This window comes from Phacochoerus africanus, chromosome X (genome assembly GCF_016906955.1).
Source record: "Phacochoerus africanus isolate WHEZ1 chromosome X, ROS_Pafr_v1, whole genome shotgun sequence".
Lineage (NCBI taxonomy): Eukaryota > Metazoa > Chordata > Mammalia > Artiodactyla > Suidae > Phacochoerus > Phacochoerus africanus.
This window is the reverse complement of record NC_062560.1, coordinates 125,283,407-125,304,749: the sequence shown is the minus strand read 5'-3', so window position 1 is coordinate 125,304,749 and position 21,343 is coordinate 125,283,407. Positions and strand designations below refer to the sequence as shown.

The window sequence follows — 21,343 nt, the reverse complement described above, 5'->3', positions numbered from 1 at the left end:
TCCAGAAACCAGAACTGCCTTTCTCTGTGCAGGGTCCTGCACTGGCTGTGGGCCTCCCTCTGCAAACGTCATCAGGTGCAGCAGAAAGCTGGGTCTTTTTCTACAGACCTGAGTTTCCCAGAGCCAATTTCTGAGGCCACGTAACCCCAAGTGGGGTTTAGTGGAGCCAGTGGGAGCTCCCGCGTCCTCCAGGGCAGTTCCAACGGTCATGGGGAAACCTACCAGTGCGTCAGCTTTGTGCTTCAGCTTCTTAGCCTCTTGCATGTAATAATCAGCGTTGTGAACCCTGAACAAACAAAACGAGCTCATTTAGGAAGAGCGGTGTTTCATCTTTTCATTCAAAGAAGACTGAACGGTCAAAAGTCGGGGAGCTATGTATGCTTTCCCACACATTCCTCTACAATGCTTAAAACCCCCAAGCTTGGAATAACGCAGTAAATGAAACCTGAAGTGCATGATGGCCCCTTAGGATAAATAAGCACATCCTCCAAGCCCAAACGGATCCAACAGAACCTGGCTGTCATTGTCTCTGTTGGCACACAGTTCTATCTGAGGATACGGGATTCAGCGCCCGCCTTTGGAAATGGTAACCGAACGGTGCGGTTCAAACGGGCCCATGATATTTCTCGGCGAGGGCAGAGGTGTGTCCGAGGAGGAGGAGGAATATGCTTTGAAGGCATGGGAGCTGCCGCTGAGGTCTCACTTCAGGCGACACCTGCGTGGTGCTAGAAAAGCCATACCGCCTCCCCCCTCTCTTGCCACTCCCCAACCACGTCTGGAGAATCTGGGGACAACATACGAGTCATCGAAAGTGAGTTTGGGTCGCCGGACGTTGGTAGTGCTGCTGGACAGAAGGGGCAGGGCTGCCCAGGATGTCATCTCCAGGTGACTGCTATCCATGAGGCCAGTCGTGATGGTAGACGTGATGGTGGAAATGGTCGTGGTAGTGGTCGTGGTAGTGGCCGTAGCGGTGGCCGTGGCAGTGGCCGTGACAGTGGCGGTGACAATGGCAGTAGCAGTGACAGTGGCAGTGGCAAGAGCAGTGTTGGTGACAGTGACGGTGGCAGAGGCTGCCTTTTTGGGAGTGTCTCCCTCCTGGAAAATAGGACAAAGAGCTTCCATGAGGTCCGGATTTTGAGAACATCTTTTCATAAGTGTCTTAGGAGGAAAGAAAACAATGCACACAGCTGGAGGATAAGCAGGTGGCCTCGGGATACAGGTTATGAACTCTGTGACCTGCCAGCTCTTGCTCTATGATGACACCAGACTCCAAGCTAGTCAGGTGCTCTGACGACACTGCCCCATCACCCCAGTAAGGCCACCCTTGGAAAGGTCTAAATCCGGGGGGGAGGCGGGGAGGGATGTGAGGGGGGAGGGGAGGAATGGGAAAGGCAGGGAAGGGAAGAGATGGAGGGAGAGAGAGACAGACAGACAGACACACACACACACACACACACACACACACACAGAGAGAGATTATTAGTCTGGTGTGTATATTTTAAGGGAACCAGCCCAGAAACTTTTTCTAGGATAAGAAGAGTACTTGTCACTCTGCAAAATGCCAGATCCGGGGCAGCAAAATGCCAGCAAACCAGGCATCATACTGCAATCGTCAGTACCCTGCGACCCAGGCTGAGACTGCCTTTCTTTTTTTTTTTTTCCCCACGTTTTAAAGTTTGATTAACGTCGAGTTGATTTACAAAGTTGTGATCATTTTTGCTGTACGACAAAGCGATTCAGTGACACATGTGCACACAGCCATCCTCTTTCCGATTCTTTCCCCACGTAGATGATCCCAGAAGACTGGGTAGACTTCCCTGTGCTCGACAGCAGGTCCCTGCTGGCCAACCATTCCATGGACCTCAGTGTGCACATGCCCATCTCACACCCCCAGTCCATCCCTTCCCCCAACCACCCGTCCCCTTTGGTCACCATAAATTTGTCTTCAAAGTCTGAGTCTCAAAAGGATACAAATGACCTTATTTGCAGAACAGCAACAGACTCACAGACTTTGAGGCTGCGCTTCTGTTCCCGCGAGGTCTTGACCGATTTCTGGTTAGGTGATGCCACACAGGGACCCCTTCATTTCAAAGTCTTGGGATAGTGACAGCTCATTTTGACCAGGTTAAAAAAAAAATCAAAGGAGTCAAGACTTCTGAGCCTTTCTCTGAACTGTCACTGCCACAGAAAGAATGGGATCCAGATGAAAGTATCTGGGAAGATGTGTAAGGCTGTGACCATAGTGTCACGAGGCCACCTGCTGTGTTCGCACGCCAAACTGTGCCCTCCCCCCCCCCCCCCGGCAACTTCTGGACTATCCTAACTCTTCTACCTCTGGCCATGCTTGCCCTGCTGCCTCTTCTGCCTTCTGCTCTTCTGCGTTGGCATGGCCCTAAGGTTGGTATCCCCGGAGTTCATTCCTCAGCTCTCTTCTCTCTTGACCTTGACAGAATTTGCCGATCTTGCAGGCACTGGCCCTGATTTGACAATCCGCAGATGACTCCCCAAAGCAAACCTCCGTCTCATCCTCTGTCCAACGCTCAGCACCTGCAGTGACCACCCTGGAGAGTTCCACCAACATGGCCGATGAGCACCTCGAATGGCTCGGAAACCAAATTGATATGGAAGCCAGTCCTCTCTTTCGGTGAATGGCAGGACAGTCTCCCCCGTCACCGAGGCCGGATTTGTCCACGTGGGTGAGGCCACTGTGGCCATCCCCGGGCTGGGAGCATTGCACCCAGTGTCCTCCCTGCCTGTCCGAGCTGTTCTGCTTTAACCAGCTTTACATATCGAAGTTCTGTAAATTATTTCATTTAAACATGATGATGCTCCAGAAACGTTTTGTTTGTCTTTTGTCTTTTGAGGGCCACACCTGTGGTATATGGAGGTTCCCAGGCTAGGGGTCTATAGAAGCTGGCCTAGGCCACAGCCACAGCAACACCGGATCGGAGCCGCATCTGTGACCTACACCACAGCTCATGGCAATGCCAGATCCTCAACCCACTGATCAAGGCCAGGGATCGAACCTGCATCCTATGGATACTAGTTGGGTTCGTTAACCACTGAGCCACAATGGGAACTACTTTTTTTTTTTTTTTGTCTTTCATAAGTTTTTTTTTGAAAAACACTCTCTAGTTCATCTCGAATTTCTCCCCCCTCGTTACCCTTATGCAACCAGCTACAAAGTCCTCTTCACTTTGGCTCCCCAAAGTCTCTCAGTTCTGTCCTTCTTCCTCTGCAGCCTCAAAGTCCAGGCCCTCATGGCTTTAGACAGAGATGGTCAAACAGCTTCCTGGCCAGACGCCCAACCTCTGAGCTAGCTTTTCCAGTCACCCTTCATCTGCTGCCTGCCAGCCTCAGCTCCCTGAATCACACTGCAAACCCCAGCACCTGCCACCAAGCTGAACTCATCCCATTTGCCTCGCTTGCTTCGGTTCCTTTCAAAGTCTTAGGGTTGAAAAGCCTCCTCTTTATCACTTAAAAAAAAATCTTGAGATAATGTATTTTTAAGCAAAAAAAAAAAAAACAAAACTTTTTCACAGTCACACACGAGACATATGGAAGTTCCTGGGCCGGGGATTGAATCTGAGCAGCAGCTGTGGCAATGCCCCACTGTGCCGGGCCAGGGATTGAACTCATACCTCTGCAGCTATGTGAGCTGCTGCAGTCGGATTCTTGACCCACTGCACCATGGTGGGAACCCCTGTGTTTCTGCTTTTTAAACTGAGGTAAAATACACATCACATGCAATTTACCATCTCAGCCATTTTTAAATATCCAAGCACATCCACAGTGTCGTGCAACTTATCTCCAGGACCTTTGATCCTGCAAAGCTGAAACTCTGTGCCCATTAAACCACAACTCTCTGTCCTGCTCCCCCCCCCCATCCCCCAGCCCCTGGCAATCACCATCCCAGTTTCTGGCTTTGCCAGTCTGACTACTCTAGGTGCCCCGAGTAAGTAGAACCATACACTCTTGGTCTATGACCGGCTTGCTTCACCAACCACAATGTCCTCAAGGCTGACCTAGGTTGTAGCACAGGGCAGAATTTCTTTCCTTTTTAAGGCTGGAAATATTCCACTGTGTATACAGACCCCATTCTGCTCAGGCACTTCCCTTCATTTCTAAACTCTACTCCTCCGTCAACACTCTCAACTCAGTCCAACTCAACCAATGCCTTGTCCTTAGGCAAACTGCCTTCCGTCCATGGCCAGAAGTGCTTGAAACCTTTTGGGTCCCTACAGAGGTCTGAAGGGTCTGTCTCAAGCCCTCCTCTAAGACAGCGATCCCCAGCTATTTCATACCCTAGCTCATTAAACACGTCTCATTGCTCAGAGAGCCCTTTGGGCACCGGAGCCTTCTCTGATTTATGACACCACGCACCCCACCCTGTTCCGCTGCCCCATGGCCCAGTACGCTCAGGGATTTGCTGAATGCAGGCCGGCCGGCCTTAATCAAAAGGGTCACTTGACAGATAAAAGTCGAATGGGAACATTTCTTATGTCCATGAAAATCTTCTTTTCCATTTCATCCTGGACCTTCTGAATATCAAACATGTTCACCATCAAGAGCTCATCGAGATAAATGTGCCGAGAGACTACACATCTAAAAAGTGTTATGATGGATATGGGGAAAAGAAAGTTCCGCATGGATCTTGTTCAATCCAAACACATAAAACCTCAGAGCCTTCTGAACTCCTAAGCCAGCTCCGGGTTTCTACTGCCAAAGCCAGATGGCTCAGACCAACCAGTGGAATCAGCCCAAGAGAGTGTCACTTGTCTCTATGGCGAAGACATGTGACAAGAACCTTGAAACACCACATCGACCACACACATGCCACTGATGTCAATCCTGGCATACCTGACTTGAAGTGGCTACGTTCGGCCATGATCACGTAAGTCATATAGACATATCCTCTCTTTCCATTCCCCCATCCGCTGAGTCACCAAACAGGACAGGACCCCATGCAGAAATGCAACAGAGAAGACACTGTGAATCACAAACTGAAAACACTCTTGGAGCTGAAGGAAGCTTTATAGATCATCTGGTCAAATCTCCTCATTTCATGGACTCAGAGAGGTTTCATAATCTGCCCAAGGTCACAGAATGAATTTGTTGCAGTGTTAGCACTACGCGTCAAGCAAGTCTCTGAAGTTCCATAAAGTCTCCCCGATTTCAAGTCATTAATAGAAAAAAAAAGTAATGGCCAAAGAAGAGCCAATGGGTACTCAGTCCTATCGTGGGGACCACAGTGATTTCTTTCCTTAAGAAGGATCCTCCCCCCCCCCACCCCGCACCCCGCTAGGTGCAAACGTAACCATATTTACCAGGTTTCTCCAGTAGTTTTTAGTTCCTGTAGAAACGGCTTTGCAGATCCCCTTACTATCATTGTCATAATAACATCCATATTAAGCATCTAATTATTTGTGACAACATACCAGGCGCCATATAAAGAGAATTGTCTACATAACGGCGTATGCCCTCCAAAAGCTTGAGCAGAAGAAAGCATCAGAGTTTATAACATTAGTTAATTATGAAAAATAGGATTGATAGTGTAATTACTATTTAGACTACATGGTTTAATTCCTGACATTGTAAGTCAGCATCTTTAAATGGGAATGCAAATATCATGTGGGCACACACACCTACAGATTTCGTATGGAAAGTGACAACTTCTTTATATTGGAGCAATTTCTTTATGTCGCCAACAAAATTTACCTAGATATGTATGTCATCCAGTCATCACCAATGATGGAGGACTATAAATGGTGGTCCTTAAAGCTCCGAGGCCTCTAAGCAGGTGCTAAAATAAATAAGTAAATAAATAGGTGCTTTTGGTTTAGGCCCACCAAGTTGGCACTAGACATTGGAACACTCATTGATTTGCACTCGTGTGCTTTTTATATCACACAGAGATTAGATGCATATGGAGGCTATATCTGCATGTTCATGCATTTACACAAAAAGGCAGACACAGATGTCATTACTCTTCACCAGCAACACTACTGCTTATGGCTTCCATGGTTCATGTCCCTATTCCTGGGGCAGAGAAAAAAGACATTGTGTCTGGATGTGAAAAGTGACAGTGTTATGGAAATGTCCCCCAACCCCAAGATCTGAAGGGATTGGACCAAAAGATGTCCAAAGCCCTGAGCCTCTACATGATAATTTGTTTGGAGAAGTAAGACTGGAATGAAAATTCATCCGAAGTTAAAATAATCAAGATTGGCAATAACGGAGAGTTTGTGTATTTGCTCAAGCCCACGTGTGTGTGGGCATGCGCGAACATACACACACACACACACACACACACTTTTAAATTTCCTCTCTGCCTCTCCCCCCCGCCCCCAGCCCCTCCGCAACATCCCCAGGAGGTCAGGTCCAATTAGGCAAGCCGGCTCAACTTGTTTCTACCCGACAATTAGACTCTTTCTTCTAAGATGCTTACATTCACAGATATCCCCTTGAAAGTAGCACAGAATTTGCCTTCACTCCTCTTAGGCTTGGTCGAGGTGATTTGTCCAATCGGAGGGATGCTTTTGTCTTGACTGAAGGGACCGGTATTGCCACTGACGTTCCTGCGGCGTGGAGGGTCCTCTGGCAGGGGGGAAAGTGGAGGAGGAAAGAGCTTTTCTTCTTTCCTTCTATTTGCTCTCCTGGATGAATTATTTCTGTGCAAACAAGACATATAGGGTGTCATAAAATTTTGTCTCTCTTTATCCTGATTTTTTTTTTCCCCCATGGTGCTGGTATTTTTCAGCTAAAGTAATATGTTGGTTGATGGTCCTTGACCCATGGTGAAGAGTATACATAAAAACGCATGTAGGCATAGACAGCTCTAGAGAAGTAGCCCTCCCCATGGATAGAAGTAGAGAATGCAAACATAAGTGTCTAAGAATAAACACAGGTCTCTGAAACCGGACTCCGTGATAGATGGAAATGTCTAAGGGAGGGTTGCCCCAGTGTGATATCTGAAACCTTTCAAGATTACTGTTAATTAGATTTTTATGGAAAATCCAAGGCAGACTCTAATCCCATCATTTGTTGGATGGTTCCTAGTTATTTTGCCCTAGGACTTAACTGCACTGGTCACACAATAAACGATGCCAGAAACAATGAGTGGAAGGATATTTTCTTAAGAAATACTGTGTTTAAATATTACGCAGAAATAAATAGTGCACTGAATACTTTTGGGACACATTACAAGGCATATGTTTGAAATGTTCTACTCCAGAGCCAAGACTTAATGAGCCCCTGACCCTAGGTTGGTATATGGAAGTACTGATGTACTCAGCTCTACGAAATCCCGTTTGCAAAATATTTTGCCCTTTCGTCGCAAGACATCTGCAGCGCTAGAAGTGTTCCTGTGCTTTCAAACTGATTTGTCTGCCCCTTAAATGGGCATCATCAAATAGACTGAGACTTCCAATAAAAAAGAACAACAAAAACCTTATGCTGGCTGCTTAACATGGTAATTGGGCCATGGATTTTTATTTTAGTTACTGTCTTCGGCTAATCAATGAAGATTACTTGAATTTTAATCTTTTCTTAGACAACTAATATTGCACTGTGCAGCCATTTACTTTTCATGATTATTGACTACAATTTTCAATAGCAAATTAAGTCAACACGAATTTATGTTTTCCTCTTGGTCAATTTCAGTCAGTGTCTAGAAATATAGATTTACAGTATCTCAAAGCAACAAATCAAAGATGAACAAGCACTCAAGGGCTTTGATTTCCTGAAACGGTAGAAGTCAATGCAGTCCCCTCGTTCCACTTCTGCTGTGTTGCCCACATTTGCCAATTGTAATAATATTTGTCATCTCCGTCTTCTGTTTTCATAAATGTGGTCCTGTGTCAATTTCTGTCCTGTGGCCACATTTTCAGGAAATTCCACTGTTTCTGCCATTACCTTAATTGGTGAAAATTAATTACAAAATCTTTGCCAATGGATTTTTAAAATGGCTTTGGCATGAAAAACCGTTTCAAGACAATGGTGAGGCCTGCTTAAAATAACGGTGCAAAACATGGATTTAGGATGAACGCCCACAAGGAAGCTCCGCAAACACCAGCCCGCACCAAGTGTAATCATGACAAAGGAATCAGGCTTTGGGGGATTAACAGAGAGAGGAGTCAAGCGTTGCTGTGGCCGCTGTAGGAGTGACTGGGTCCTTAGCTGTGACCACTCCCGCCTGCACTACCTGAGCTGCCTGAGGCGGGAGGGGGTGCTGTAAGGGGAAGAGCTATTCCCTAAAGGCAGTCATAGTACAGTACTTTCTGTGCAGTGGCCGCAGGCATCTGGCCCCCTCTCCGTCTGTACGATAGTGACCCGGAACCACGGGGCCTTTAAAGACTTCCTGGGTGAAAGAGAGCCAGGGAGCATTTTCTAGCGACCACTCTGTCATCATTGTGGCTTCTTACTATAAGAACAATTTTGTACAGGCCGAGAGGGGACAGCAGGCGAGAAAGTCCCCCACTTAATGCTTCAGAGGCCCTTCTGAGGGTTCAAGCTCCAAGAAAGGGGGAAGGAGCTCACGGGGGCCCTTCTGATGGATGATGAGGAGCTCCAGCAGTGCAGGCCAGTGTGGGGTCCTTTGTTAGGTTTAGAATACTCATTGAGAAAAGTGAATGTCGTCCCATAGAAACTTCCAAGGATTTAGTCTGAAGGGACCACAAAGCACAAAGGAGCAGACAGGGCTCCCAGGAGCCCCGGGAGAGTCCTGCGCTTGCTTCATCCTCCCTCACCGGTGTCCTGACATTTTCCTGTAGACACGGATTTGCTGGATGAGCAGAAGAACCCAGTTCAGCCTCTTCCTGAATGAGAAATGCTACTAGGTAAACACTCCTTTCCTAACCACTACAACAGCGGAAGGATTGTAAGGACCATGAGGTGAAACCATTTTTATGAGAACAAATGCAACATTTGCTTAATACTTGGTCATCTCTCTTCCATGAAGGGGCGGCGGGCAGTGACAGATCACTGGGTCATTTAAGGAGGCTGGCAATGGGGTCTGAGGGTGTGGCAATGCCCCACAGCCCCCCTTCTCTGTCCTGCTTTTTCTTTGGCCCTCAGGTGGCCCGGCCTGAATAGATGAGAGCCTGGAAAGATGGTGCGTGACTATTGGGAAAGAAGCCTGGCCCCACGCATGCCTGCCCCCTCGCCACCCCCCAGGTGAAGAGGGCTGGCTTGCTCCACCGGCAGCAGCGCTTCTTGTCCTCAGAACTCTGAGTATGTGAAGGGATGTTTCAGATCAAATTATACCAGGGAACACAGATGCGTGCCACAAAGAACTGCGGATTCTCAGGGAGAGGGGCAGCCCAGGGCCAAATCTCCTTATTACGGTGAGCGGATCTAGCGGTAATTGGCCTTGTCCTACCTTTCATCTCAAAACAAGGATCCAAACAAATGTGGGCCGATAACTTATTTCCGACATCGTATCTGTGGCAGATTGATGCCATATCACTGATGTTAAACCGTAATCTGTGAAATCAATTGTTAGCAGCAGTGAGCCAGATTGCCTCTCTGCTCTGGGCTGCTAATAGTCTCCAAAACTGGTCTTTGATGGAAGTAATCTCTAATGTTGAATGAATTTATGGCAATAATTATCCAGACGGAATGGCTCCACTAGCTGACATGATTGTTAGTTAAGCGATATTTACAAGACAGAGGAACTCTGTCACGACGCTTGGTCGGGAAGGCTGGGGTTGTCTGAGTGAGGAGGGGACAAGGAGGCCTCCTGCCTGATTCTGGCACCTTCTGCAAGGAGGGAGACAGGAGAAGAGGTGCCAGCTGATTAGAATGAACGCATCCATCGCTAGCCGGCTTTTCCCAGCACAGAACTGCCTGGGGTGGGGGGCACCCCCAGACAGCTCCTCTCCCTGGCCTCCCTAGATGTGTCATTCCTTGGCCTTGGAAGAGTTCGGGATAGAGCTGCTGGGCCTCAAGCTTCATGTGAGGGTTAGGTAATGACACCAAAGAGGAAGCAGCCACCAGGTCACCCTGTCAAGGCGGAGGGGTTGCTTTCCGTGGACGTCGTTTCATCACCATCAGAACTGGAAATTGCCCAGAAGGAGGGGATTTGGTTCAAGCGACAGGTGTCTCTTGATGCGGCCCCTTTTTAATTCCTTTACTTCCTCTTACCCTTCACTCAGTGCTAGACGTTCACTTTGGCTGATTTTGGTCATCAATCTGAGTTGGAGTAAAGTAAAGTGTTGCTAAAAAGCTCCTGGAGTCCCCCCAAATCTGGCAGCCTGTCTGCCACCCTTTATCCCATTCATGTCAGGCTGGCAGCCAGGGACCACTGTCAGGACTGGACTGCTGGCAACTCCCGTTTCTTCCTTAATGGTCCTTTGGGACAGGCCCCGCCCCCCCCCACCCCCCAAGGGTTGAGTTGGGATTTCTTAAGCGTCCCAACAATGGAAGGATCACAGGAAGCCAGGGCGAACTCACTCTTTAGTGTTGGGAGGCTTCTGGGGTGGAGCTGGTGAGATGCAAGGTGGGAGCAGGCAGATGGTGGCGGCCTCCTCCAGGCGCTGCTTCTTCTCAGGGATTTTCTCTGCAACTTCTGTTGGCTTTAACAGGAAAAAATGATACACGGAGTTTGAAATCCACAGCACGTGCAGACATTCCAAAACCATGAGCCAGGGAGACAGTTTGCTTCTCTTCTAATTCCTAGTTTAGGCAGGGGAGTTAAAAGTGCACCTTTGATCGGACAGAAAAGCACCAGTCTTGCCTAGCCTACTCCGACCAAGAAGCTGGTCTCTGAGGGGGTGGAGCTGTGATGCGAGCCTCTGATTAAAGATCGGGTAACATAAGACCCTCCTACCAAAAGTGAAGAGAATCTATAACTTTCAGACACTTCTCCCAGCAACAAAGCCCCCACAAACGAATAGTTCAGAAACTAACATTGCAACTCTAACATGGCATAGATCCTGTCTAAGAAGCACGGGGATTTGGGCTAACATCTAAGGGTCACTCACACAAGCAACAGCATGCAAGGAAATTAACCATGAGCACCGCGCACCCTCGATCTTCATGCACTGGTTCTGAAGGACCCTTACGCCTGCCTGTACTGCCGACATCACTAAGAGTGGGGAAACAGTGACAGGGCAAGGGCCCCAAACGTTGGTCCTTAATTTGGAATATTTTTCTTGGCTATGTTGGCGCACAGTTCGGAGATGAAATCGTTCCCGAATCTCTATAGCTGAATGGAGACCTGAATCATCCTTGCAGGAGCCCATGGCAGCCATTCCAGATAGTATTGCCCAGGAGTTCCCGTTGTGGCTCAGTGGTTAAATCTGACTTGCATCCATGAGGACGCAGGTTCGATCCCTGGCCTCGCTCAGTGGGTTAAGGATCTGACGTTGCCGTGAGCTGTGGTGTAGGCCGGTGGCTACAGCTCCGATTGGACCCCTAGCCGGGGAACCTCCCTATGCTGCGGGTGTGGCCCTAAAAAGCAAAAGCAAAAAAAAAAAAAAAAAAAAGACAGTATTGCCCAAATATCACCCTGAGATGATGTTACTGTAAAAAACTACTATAAGATCTACAGACATGACAGAATTAACCCCTGGACACAGACTCAGCTCCCTAGATGAATGTGAAGCGGAAGGAGCCATGCTGGGGTCCCCCTTCCAATTGTATCTGTACCCTGGAATCCAGCTGTAACCTCTCGCGGGTGATATTGTGTCCAGTCAAGCTGACCACACAGGCCAGAGGAATGTGTGTCTAGTAGGAGCCAGGTAATCAACACACAACTGAGTTGCAGGCTTCCTGATCTTTGTCGGGAGAAATGAATGAGGGCCAGAGGGTACATTTTGACCTTAGGAGCAGGTCAGGTGGCAACCTGGGGGGCAGGCTACCTGGGGAAGGAGACTCTTCACACTCTTCTTTCCTACACATCACAATCCTTCAGGCGCCATGCTGGATACTCTTGACATTGGCTGTCAAGCCCTGATGGTTCCTAACCCTTCCTCCCTGGCCACATCAAATCCTGCATTTCCCAGAGGAAGCATCATCGTCTTCACCAAAGACCACAATCCACCGCCACGGGCCTCCTTGAAAAGGAGACTCAAGATCAAATTAGCCCGCCGATGGCCACAGCTCCCCACCCCGTGGCAGGCCACCCCTGCCGGCTTACCTTGTGCTTGCGCTTGCCCTTGGGGGCGGCTTTCTCTGCAGCTGCAGCAGCAGCCTGCCGCCTGGGCTTTGGGGCCGTCTCCTTGTGGTCCGGCTTGGCTGGCGCTGCTTGGAGTGAGTTGTGGCCAGGCACTCTAGACAGCAGGTCAAGGTCAATCTTCACCCAGAGGTTTTTCAGATTCTCGTGATCTCGTAGAGGAGACAGAAGCTCGGTTTGCAGGACAGGGATGGGCGAGAAAGTAGGCTCTTCATTTGTGACGGGTGGGTTGTTGCCATTGGCACTGCTGATGAAGCTGCTGAGGGTCAGGCTGGCGCCGCAGGCTTCCTTGGACTTGGCAGTGTTGCCCCCAGGAGCCATGCAAGGAGGCAGGACTTTGATCTGCAGAGTCTCTTCCTGATCGGTGTTGGAGTCAGACGTGGACGAGTCGGTTTCGATGAATTCCCGGGACTTGGGCACGATCTTGCCAGGCCCTCGGTACTTCTTCTTCTCGGCAGCCAAGGGGATGCTAGGCCTCGGTTCTTTCCTAGGGACGGGCTTGTGGGCAGTGGCTTTGTTGCGGCCTCTCGGTGGGTCAGGAAGCTCCACGCTTTCCTTGTCTTTGGGAGCGCTGCTGGTGATATTTGGTTTGGGCCAGGTAAATTCGTCAATGTTGGTATTCTTCTCGACCCTTTTGGGCTGTTTTTTCCCTATGGTCCTTTGAGAAGCTGTCTCGAGAGTTGTGGACAATTTATGCTTCAACGCCTTTGTTTCTGGAGTTTTCGGGGCGGGCCGTGGACGGGCTTTCTCCCTGATGAGGCTGAGGAGAGGCCGCTCTTTGGGTTCAGCAAGGACCTGGCTGGGGTTCGTCTTCACCTTGACCTGGACTTCCATGGGTTGGATGACTGGAGGAGGCACAGAAATCGTCTCCATGGGTGTTTCATTTTGGCCGCAAATAAACGACTTGTTCTGGGATGTCACTTTGTTCAGCCACTTGTCCAACTGCCACTTGTTGGTGGAGGGCGGCTCAGGCTGCAGATTGAGAAACAGCAGCGAGAATGAATTTCCCATTTGGGGGAGAATTTACGAGGCCCCTCAGTGCACCGACTGTTGGCTGATAACAGCTTCGGATGTCAAGTGACCATTCACAAGTTGACACACACACACACACACACACACGCACACTCTTCACATTCATCAAATTGCCTAGATAGCCAAATACTCTGTGAACCAGCTCTAATATACTTATGCAAACTGAGTTCCTCTCCTCTTCTGAAAATATCCCCTACTCTGGCTGGTGGGGAAAGAAGCATTCACGCAGAGTTTTTCCAGAGAGTGGGCAGGGAGGCCTGAGGGGGAAACCTGGTCCCCCAAATCCTTTGCTGGGACTCACCAGGAGGCAGAGGTAATGATCGCTGGTCCTGAAAAGAAATGTAAGCGAGCCTCAAGTGTAATTCAAAAGGAAAGGCTTTCTATCTGCTAAATGCCAGTGCCTCCTATATGATGCTGTAATTCACTGCAAAAAAAGAAGAGCCTTTTGTATTTTCACTGAAGGATGAAAAGATTTGACTTCCAAAAAACCACCGCACTTTCTTCGGTGTATATGGGCAATAACCAATTTATGGGGACATGCGTGCAGACATTAGCGTCCGCTGCGAAGCCATGGAAATGATGCGTACAATTCAGGTGCTTGATTCTCAATTCTGAATCCTGCCTGTTGAGCTAAAAGTACCATCATTTTTATTAGAACGGCTCTTTTTTTTTTTTTTTTTTTGAAAGCCATCAGCTGAGGCTTATGGCACCAGCCGACAGAGAATGACAGAATTAAAAACAGTTGAGCAGCCGTGATCCCAAGCTGCGCAGACCAATGGCGGGTAAGGGTGGAGGAAGTCTGAGTGGCTGCCGCCACTGGCAGCAGAGCACCGAGCTTGAGGGCCCCGGCTCTGGTAACAGATAGACCCTGCCTGCCCCTGAGGTCTTGGGAAAGCTCTTTCTTACCCTCTCAGAAGCTTATTCTCTCATCTGTAAAATGGGCATATTAACAGCGAGGACCCCTTAGGGCGGTTGTGAGGAGGAAATGAGAACATGCTAGGCACACGCTTCTCACAAGCTTGGCACATGGTCCACGTTCAAGAAGGGTGAGCTATTGTTAACAGCGATAGTGTTACTATGGCATCTTCTGTTGTCCTTTTCTGATTACTGACACCGAAGCGTGTCAGGAGCCCTGGAGGGATCGGCCTGCTGTTCAAGGCGCAGTCTCAGGGGAACTGAGAGGCCAGAACTCAGGATGGGAGGGGAAGGGTGCTTCTTTATTCCCAAATTATCATCACTTTTGCTAATTGGTGGGGCTGTGTGAAATGTTTTCATTAATTACCATCAAACACACTTGCAGGATATTAACTGAAACTTGGAAAAATACATGTGACCTTCCAACCCTCACACTTCTTGGGTTTTACTTGCCAATCTAGAGGAAGGGGTGGTCCCCAGAGCTAGAAGTGGGTCTTGATGGGGCTCGTTGATTTTCTTGCAAGAGAAGTTGCTAGCCCCATGGTGACGAGCGTTGCACATGGGGAAGGTGGAGGCTCAGAGCAGCTAAGACAGTCACACAGCAAATCCATCACGCAGCAAGAAATGTGTCTGTCAGAGACCAAGTGGATACATGTGGTACAAGAAAAACAGGCAACCAAATACCTGAATGCTTTTCGGAAGTATTTCTTGGGCTGAGGGCATGACTATGCTGGCGTACCGCTATTACTGTATGATTGTGTGTGTGTGCTGGGGTGCTGCCTGGGGGCGGCACGTCGTGGTTGGGGCCCTGGCCCTTCACCCACCTCGGGAGTGGCCACACGTGGCGCCTCATTGGATTCACTGTCAGTGGTGCTGCTTTCAGTGTCTGAGTCGGACTCGGAGCTGCTCTCGGAGTCACTGGAGCTGCCGGATCCCCCGCTGGCTGGTGCTGCAGCTGGGGGCTGAGGCGTGGCCAAGAGTGGGCTGCAAGGAAATGACATCGCTCATTGGCTCCGTCAGTCTCCAACTGGCTGGAAAAGCACCCAGGTCGCCATAAAGACTGATGGTCTGTGAGGTACAGGCCGAGTGGAGCCTACCGCCCCATTTTATAGATGGGAGACGGGGGGCTCAGGAGGCCCAGGGAATGACCCACAGTCCCAGTTTTTTTCTTTTTCAGTTAAGACACGTTTTCATTTTCTGTTGCCATCTTGTTTAGAAACCCATGGGTGTGTCCAGGGGCTCCGGTCTCAGCAGAAGAGTTGCGCTCAATTTCTACTTTCGTCCTGGGAAATGGGGTTCAGAGAAGGGGAGGCGCCTGCCTCAGCCTCACAACTAGACAGAAGTGAGACTGGGACCCGTGGCCTCCCGGCCCCCTCACAGGGCCGGGCTGGGGAAAGATATTCGCTGCCAGGTGCCCAGCGCCCGGTACCAGGGTGACCATGTGGATAAAGGAATAGAGGGCACACTGCTTGGCTGGCCCCTCCACCATGATTTCTGCAAACCCTTCAGGAAACTCTTACCGGGAAGCATGGCCATAAAGGACCCGGCATCTCTAGTGACTGATGTGAAATCCGTAAAGCTGACCAAGCAAAGCAGTGGGAAATTGACACCATTTGCCACTGTGTCTCTACGGACGATCCATATGCTTCCTTACTAATCGTTTGCTCTCTGTGCCCCGTAGCAAATCAACCTCCGCCGCCTCTGGGCGCTCAGGGACATGTCATTGCCTTCCTGTCCTTGTGCCCGTTGTTTCTCTGGATGAGTTTTGTTCTGCTTTTGCCCGCAAGTGGGGCTCTAAAGTCAAGGGGCTTTAGACAGGCAAGCTTCTCCCGTGTCTGTCTCATCCACCCAGACTCCCAGCTCCTTGCCCCGTTCTCCCTGGAGAAGAACCCACCGCCGGCCCTGGAGGGCACCGGGTCCTGTGGCTCCACTTTCAAACCAGACAAAGAGGTCTCTGCCCAAGGCTCCTCGCCTGCCCTCACCGAACCCCCCCCCCCCCCGAGTCTAGTCCCCACCATGACAGCTCTTGCCTGCTGAGCTGGAGCCACGCTGGGCTGCTGCCTGGGGAGACACAGCATCCCTTCAAATCAGCGTGAGCTCCTCGGCCGTCGCCAGGCAATGTGGAGAGCCTTTTCATGACGTGTGCCTCGTGTCTCTGAGGACTTACAGGTAGCTATTTTCTTTCCTATAGCCAAAGCTCATTTTAAAATGCTATCTATCTGCTAAGTAAATGCTATCTGCAAGTACATTCATCTGCCAAATACACCAAGAGATTAGGGGAAGCAGAAGAAACAGGGGACTGTATCCCCTGGAAAGTGTGTGTGTGTGTGTGTGTGTGTGTGTGTGTGGCCTGAGAGAGAGGGGCAGAGACAAAGACAGAGAGCCAGAGAGCCAGAGACAGTGGGGGCAGGGATCTACATACAACTTGGTCCTGCATTCCTTTGCAGCATAACGACTCCATATTTACGCAAAGTGCCCTCTAAATCTAATCAATTGCTTTTGTCTTTGGTTGCTAAATAAGGACTGAGGGAACATATGTAAGTGAGACTAATCCAGACGCGATGCTAACTTGGCCTCAGGTCCCCCTCTCAAGTAAAGTTTCAAATGCAGCACAGGGCATCTGCAATATTGACACTACTGGCTGGTGGACTGGGAGGACTTAAGATCTAACTTGTACCCACATTTCTGATTTTTCAAGGGAAAAGCCTGTTTCCAAGTTTTCTTTCATATCTACATGAATTACTGGCGTATGTGTGTATGTGTTTGTTTGCAGGTGATCCTTGTCCAAAGCCTTTGGGAAGGGAGATGAATTCTGACATGCAGATTTTTTAAATTAAAAAGTTATATGGTAGATATAACATATATATATATGTGTGTGTGTGTGTGTGTGTGTGTGTATGTATATATATATATATATATATATATATAAATAAAATGCCCTCAGTGGGATCTGGGTAGCACCCCTTAATAAAACTCATCGATATTGCTGCAGTAACAGTCACAGTCAGAGGAATAAATAAGGACTTGAAATAAATATCTGCATCTCGGAGTTCCCGTCGTGGCGCAGTGGTTAACGAATCCGACTAGGAACCATGTGGGTTCGGTCCCTGCCCTTGCTCAGTGGGTGAACGATCTGGCGTTGGCGTGAGCTGGGATGTAGGTTGCAGACGCGGCTCGGATCCTGCGTTGCTGTGGCTCTGGCGTAGGCCGGTGGCTCCAGCTCTGATTCAACCCCTAGCCTGGGAACCTCCATATGCTGCGGGAGTGGCCCAAGAAATAGCAACAACCACAACAACAACAATAACAACAACAAAAGACAAAAGACAAAAAAAAATATCTGCATCTCAATTTAGCTCAGGTTTTGTCAACAAATGAGTTTGTCTCAAAGTTACTGAAAATAATGATTCTCAAAGCTTTTTGAATTTCAGAATTGTGACTAAGGGGTTGTAGATGTGAACAGAGATCACATATGAAAAAACTGACAATAACTATGTATAAGCAAGTATAGATACAAAATAAAGATGATTTTTTTTTTTTTTAGGGCTACACCCTCAGCATATGGAAGTGCCCTGGCCATAGGTTGAATCTGAGCTGCAGCTGCCGACCTATGCCACAGCCACAGCAACGCCAGATCCAAGCTGCGTGTGTGACCTACACCACCGCTCACGGCAATGCCAGATCCCTTCACCCACCGAGTGGGGCCAAGGATCGAACCCTCGTCCTCATGGATCCTAGTTGGGTTCATTACTGCTGAGCGATGATGGGAACTCCTGAAATAAAGATGATTTGAAACCTAAGAGTAACGTTGGCTGAGAACCAGTGAACTCAGACCTGAAATTATTTTTCCTAAGTCTTTTTAGAGCTGAATCTATTGCTGTGTTCTCAGGAAGCACCCCGTGGCCAGTCAACACTGACAACGACCACTTAGGTGAAACTAGTATAGAAAGAACAAGGAGGGGTACTTCAGCTCTTCATACTCACACTGATGGATGTAAATAGTTGGTGATAGGGATGAAGGTGGACTTGGATTAAGAGAGGACATCATGAGAACTCAACCTGGGGGTGAAGGACTTCAGCATCCTAATGAGAAAGAATTGCTTTGTCTGGCAGTTGCACAGTTGGAAACAGGGAGAGCCAGCATTGGTGGGAGGGAATAACACTGCTTAAAATGGAAGCAAAATTGCTCTTTTCAGTACCTTCATCTGCCTCTACTCTCTATTTGCTGTTCCTACAGTTGCTGGACAGTCCGGCTGCACTCAGCCTGCTGAGGGATGTAAGCCACACAACTGAGTCTGGCCCTTGTTTCCTAAGGGCCCAACCTTGTACCCAGTTGGGGCCTCTCCAAGGGATAAACAGTGAGTTCAAAACAGAAACATTGTCTTCACAAGCAGGACAACCATCAATATCAGAAGGATTGGCTTAGGGCCACATTCTTGTCTAGAATTCTCTGTGGGACTTTCGAGTTGGCAAAATCATCATAATATTTCACTTGCAGTTCTTTCCTGAAATCCGTTAGCTGTTCAGCTAAATTCCCCCTTATGCTACATTTACTTTCGTATGTTGCTAATTTCTTTTTCAAATGTATATATTAAAGTGGCTATGAGTGACGCTAGCCCACGCAATACTAGATGAAGGACTAGTGTGCAATTTACATAGTCTTCATTCACTAAACTCTAGTAGAATTATTTCCTGTGCACCATTTACTCTCATATTTTAATCAACTGCCTTTAAAAAGAATGCTAATGGTTACAACAAAGATAATATGTGATACTAAAAATCATTAACATTTAATATATTAAACCATCTACTCCATAGTCTGTAAATATTAAAAGTGCACTCTGTGACTTCACCCCAATGCAATAAGACTTCTCAAAGGACCCACATTTGTAACAACCTCAAAGTGAACTGCTCAACCTTTTCAAAGATCAGATGTTGCTACTGTGTTCATCTCAGGTTGAGCAGTCTGTACGGAGTAGTGATGCATCATTTTAATCCTAACCCCATTTAGTAGGTCTCCATGGTCATGGGCCAGACTGAGGGCAAAGAAGTTGGCTTAGCAAGTCAATTGCCCTAATGGGGGAAATCCAGAGCTAGGGAAGGGGATCTAAGAACAGGCCAGTGGGAGAGAAGGTTAGGAGGCTTTTAAGATGCCTCCTCCAGACAGCATTGGCCCTGGGGTGGAAGGGTTGAAAGTACCAGGGGGAAAAGATGGGTTTTATGTGGTAGTCCAGGCACCTTAATCTTTAGACATGACAGTCTCTCTATGCTTAGAGTGCTCACGCTTCTTCTGCAATAAAGGGCTCAATGCGTGGCACCATAAGATAGTTCAGAAGCCATGTGAAGGAAATGGGACTACTTTGCTTGGAGAAGACTCTGGAGCAATGAGGAGGGCAGTTCGTATGATGGTAGTCTTAAAATACTGGGAGGTCTGTCCTGTGGGAAAGGCTAGTTCTGAGGGCCTTCTAAGGTAGAATTAGGACCAATGTGTTATAGATATAGCCAGGAAGATCTCACCTCAACATCAGGAAAGACTTTGAAAAATCTGCAGTTGACCAGAGAAAAAAGCCACTGCTTCATAGGCCACTGAGTTTGACACCCTTAGGTGACCAGATACACTGTGGGTCCACAGTGGAGTTGGATGATCTTTGAGATTATGATTCTTATGAAATGCAAGTATATTAGGGATTTCAAGGGACATAGTTTGGAGCTTAGAGAAAATGCATGAGGAGGCATTTGTCCAATCCAATATGCTCCTTGAGGCAAGTATGAAATGACCTGTTCTTGGCAACGCAGTCACAGAGCTCTTGTATGAACCTCAGAGGATTAAAACTGCCTTTATATAGGGGTATTTCACAAATCAGGCTTTTCACTAATTCAGATTAACAGCCTCCAGAAAACCAAACATCTGCATCAGTGCTATCTGACTCGAATCCTAATTTAACTGTGAATCCCTCTCTCAGGAGATAAACAAGGATGATGAATTGGCCAGTCTGCTCAATCAGGCTGTGTGGGCATCAAAAAGGAAAGGTTCCAGAATGGGTAACGACTTTGTGCTGGGAAACATACATGGGAAGGATTCGACATGCAAGTCCACAGGGTATTGATCTTGGCAGCATATTTCACAAGGCCCAGAACTTGCCAAAGACACACACACAGCATGAGATGCTTGATGGGGGAGTCCTGTATTAAACCTTGTCTTTACTCAAGGCTTGTACAGATTTCATCAGCATGAGCCTTTTCCAGTTTTATAGCGATCAAATGTCTACCAGATAATTTGAAAAGCTTCCATATTTGAATTCACAATGAAGTTGTAAAGGGGCAACCCTGGGGCAAAGGACTCAACAATAGAGCTGATCTTTCCGCTCTTTCTCCTTTTTCGCTCTGAACTCTGGGTTCCAAACTGGAACAGTCTATCTGCCGCACCATACCCGGCCACTAGAGGCAGACACTCTGAACTGAGCCTATCCCAGCCAAAGGATAGAAGCAATGCATTTCAGCTGGAGTCAGTGGTTTTGAAATCTGCCCCACCCACTGCAGGAAATCCATTTAGCTCAATGGTCCAAAAGAAAGTGTAAGTAGAAGCATAATACATAGAAACCAGAGACGGGGCAAAATGTCAGGGAGGATGTCACCAGCAGCTTGTCCTCCTCCCTGGATGGCCCCTGAGCGGAGTGTGAAATATTGCACATCCCAATATTATCACAAGGAGCTTGGCATCAAGTATGTTCTGTGTTAATGCACGGATGCCACTGATGAGCAGACAGCCAATTGCTGTCCACTCATAATTCGGTCTACACCCTGGCAAGGCTCCAAGGAGATAAACCTTGTCCACAATGTGTGTACACTGGGAGTTTGTCCTTTTGTCTAATTTTGATGTTTGAAATGGAGTCTGCTCAATTTATTTGCAAAGCCTAAGAAGGTGAGGCACCCCTGGCCACTCGCATTCATTTTCATGAGCTAGTTACCATACATGACATAGTTTGAAGCCCTGACTGATGAGATTTGTGGTTCATGAAATAATGACCCCCCCTTCCCAAAGATGTCCACATCCTGACCCCTGGACCCTGTGACTATGGTAGTCACGTGGAAAAGTGGGTTTTGCAGAGATGAATAAATTCAGGATCTTGAGATGGGGAGATGTTCCTGGATAATCTGGGTGGCCCCGATGTCATCACAGGGTCTCTGGGAGCCAGAGATTGGTGTCAGGAAGGCTCTAGCAGA

General features: G+C 48.2%; 1 protein-coding gene across 1 annotated transcript in view; it reads right to left on the bottom strand.

Annotated features, from left to right (window-relative positions):
- The window catches only part of AFF2 (ALF transcription elongation factor 2), a 482,556-nt gene that overhangs the window by 27,348 nt on the left and 433,865 nt on the right, over positions 1-21,343 (bottom strand). The window contains exons 10-15 of the mRNA XM_047764620.1: positions 14,947-15,106; positions 12,140-13,147; positions 10,453-10,574; positions 6,449-6,671; positions 800-1,095; positions 223-286 (exon numbers count right to left, since the gene is read on the bottom strand). Coding sequence (XP_047620576.1) covers positions 223-286; positions 800-1,095; positions 6,449-6,671; positions 10,453-10,574; positions 12,140-13,147; positions 14,947-15,106 — 1,873 coding nt within the window. The remainder of the gene's footprint in view (positions 1-222; positions 287-799; positions 1,096-6,448; positions 6,672-10,452; positions 10,575-12,139; positions 13,148-14,946; positions 15,107-21,343) is intronic.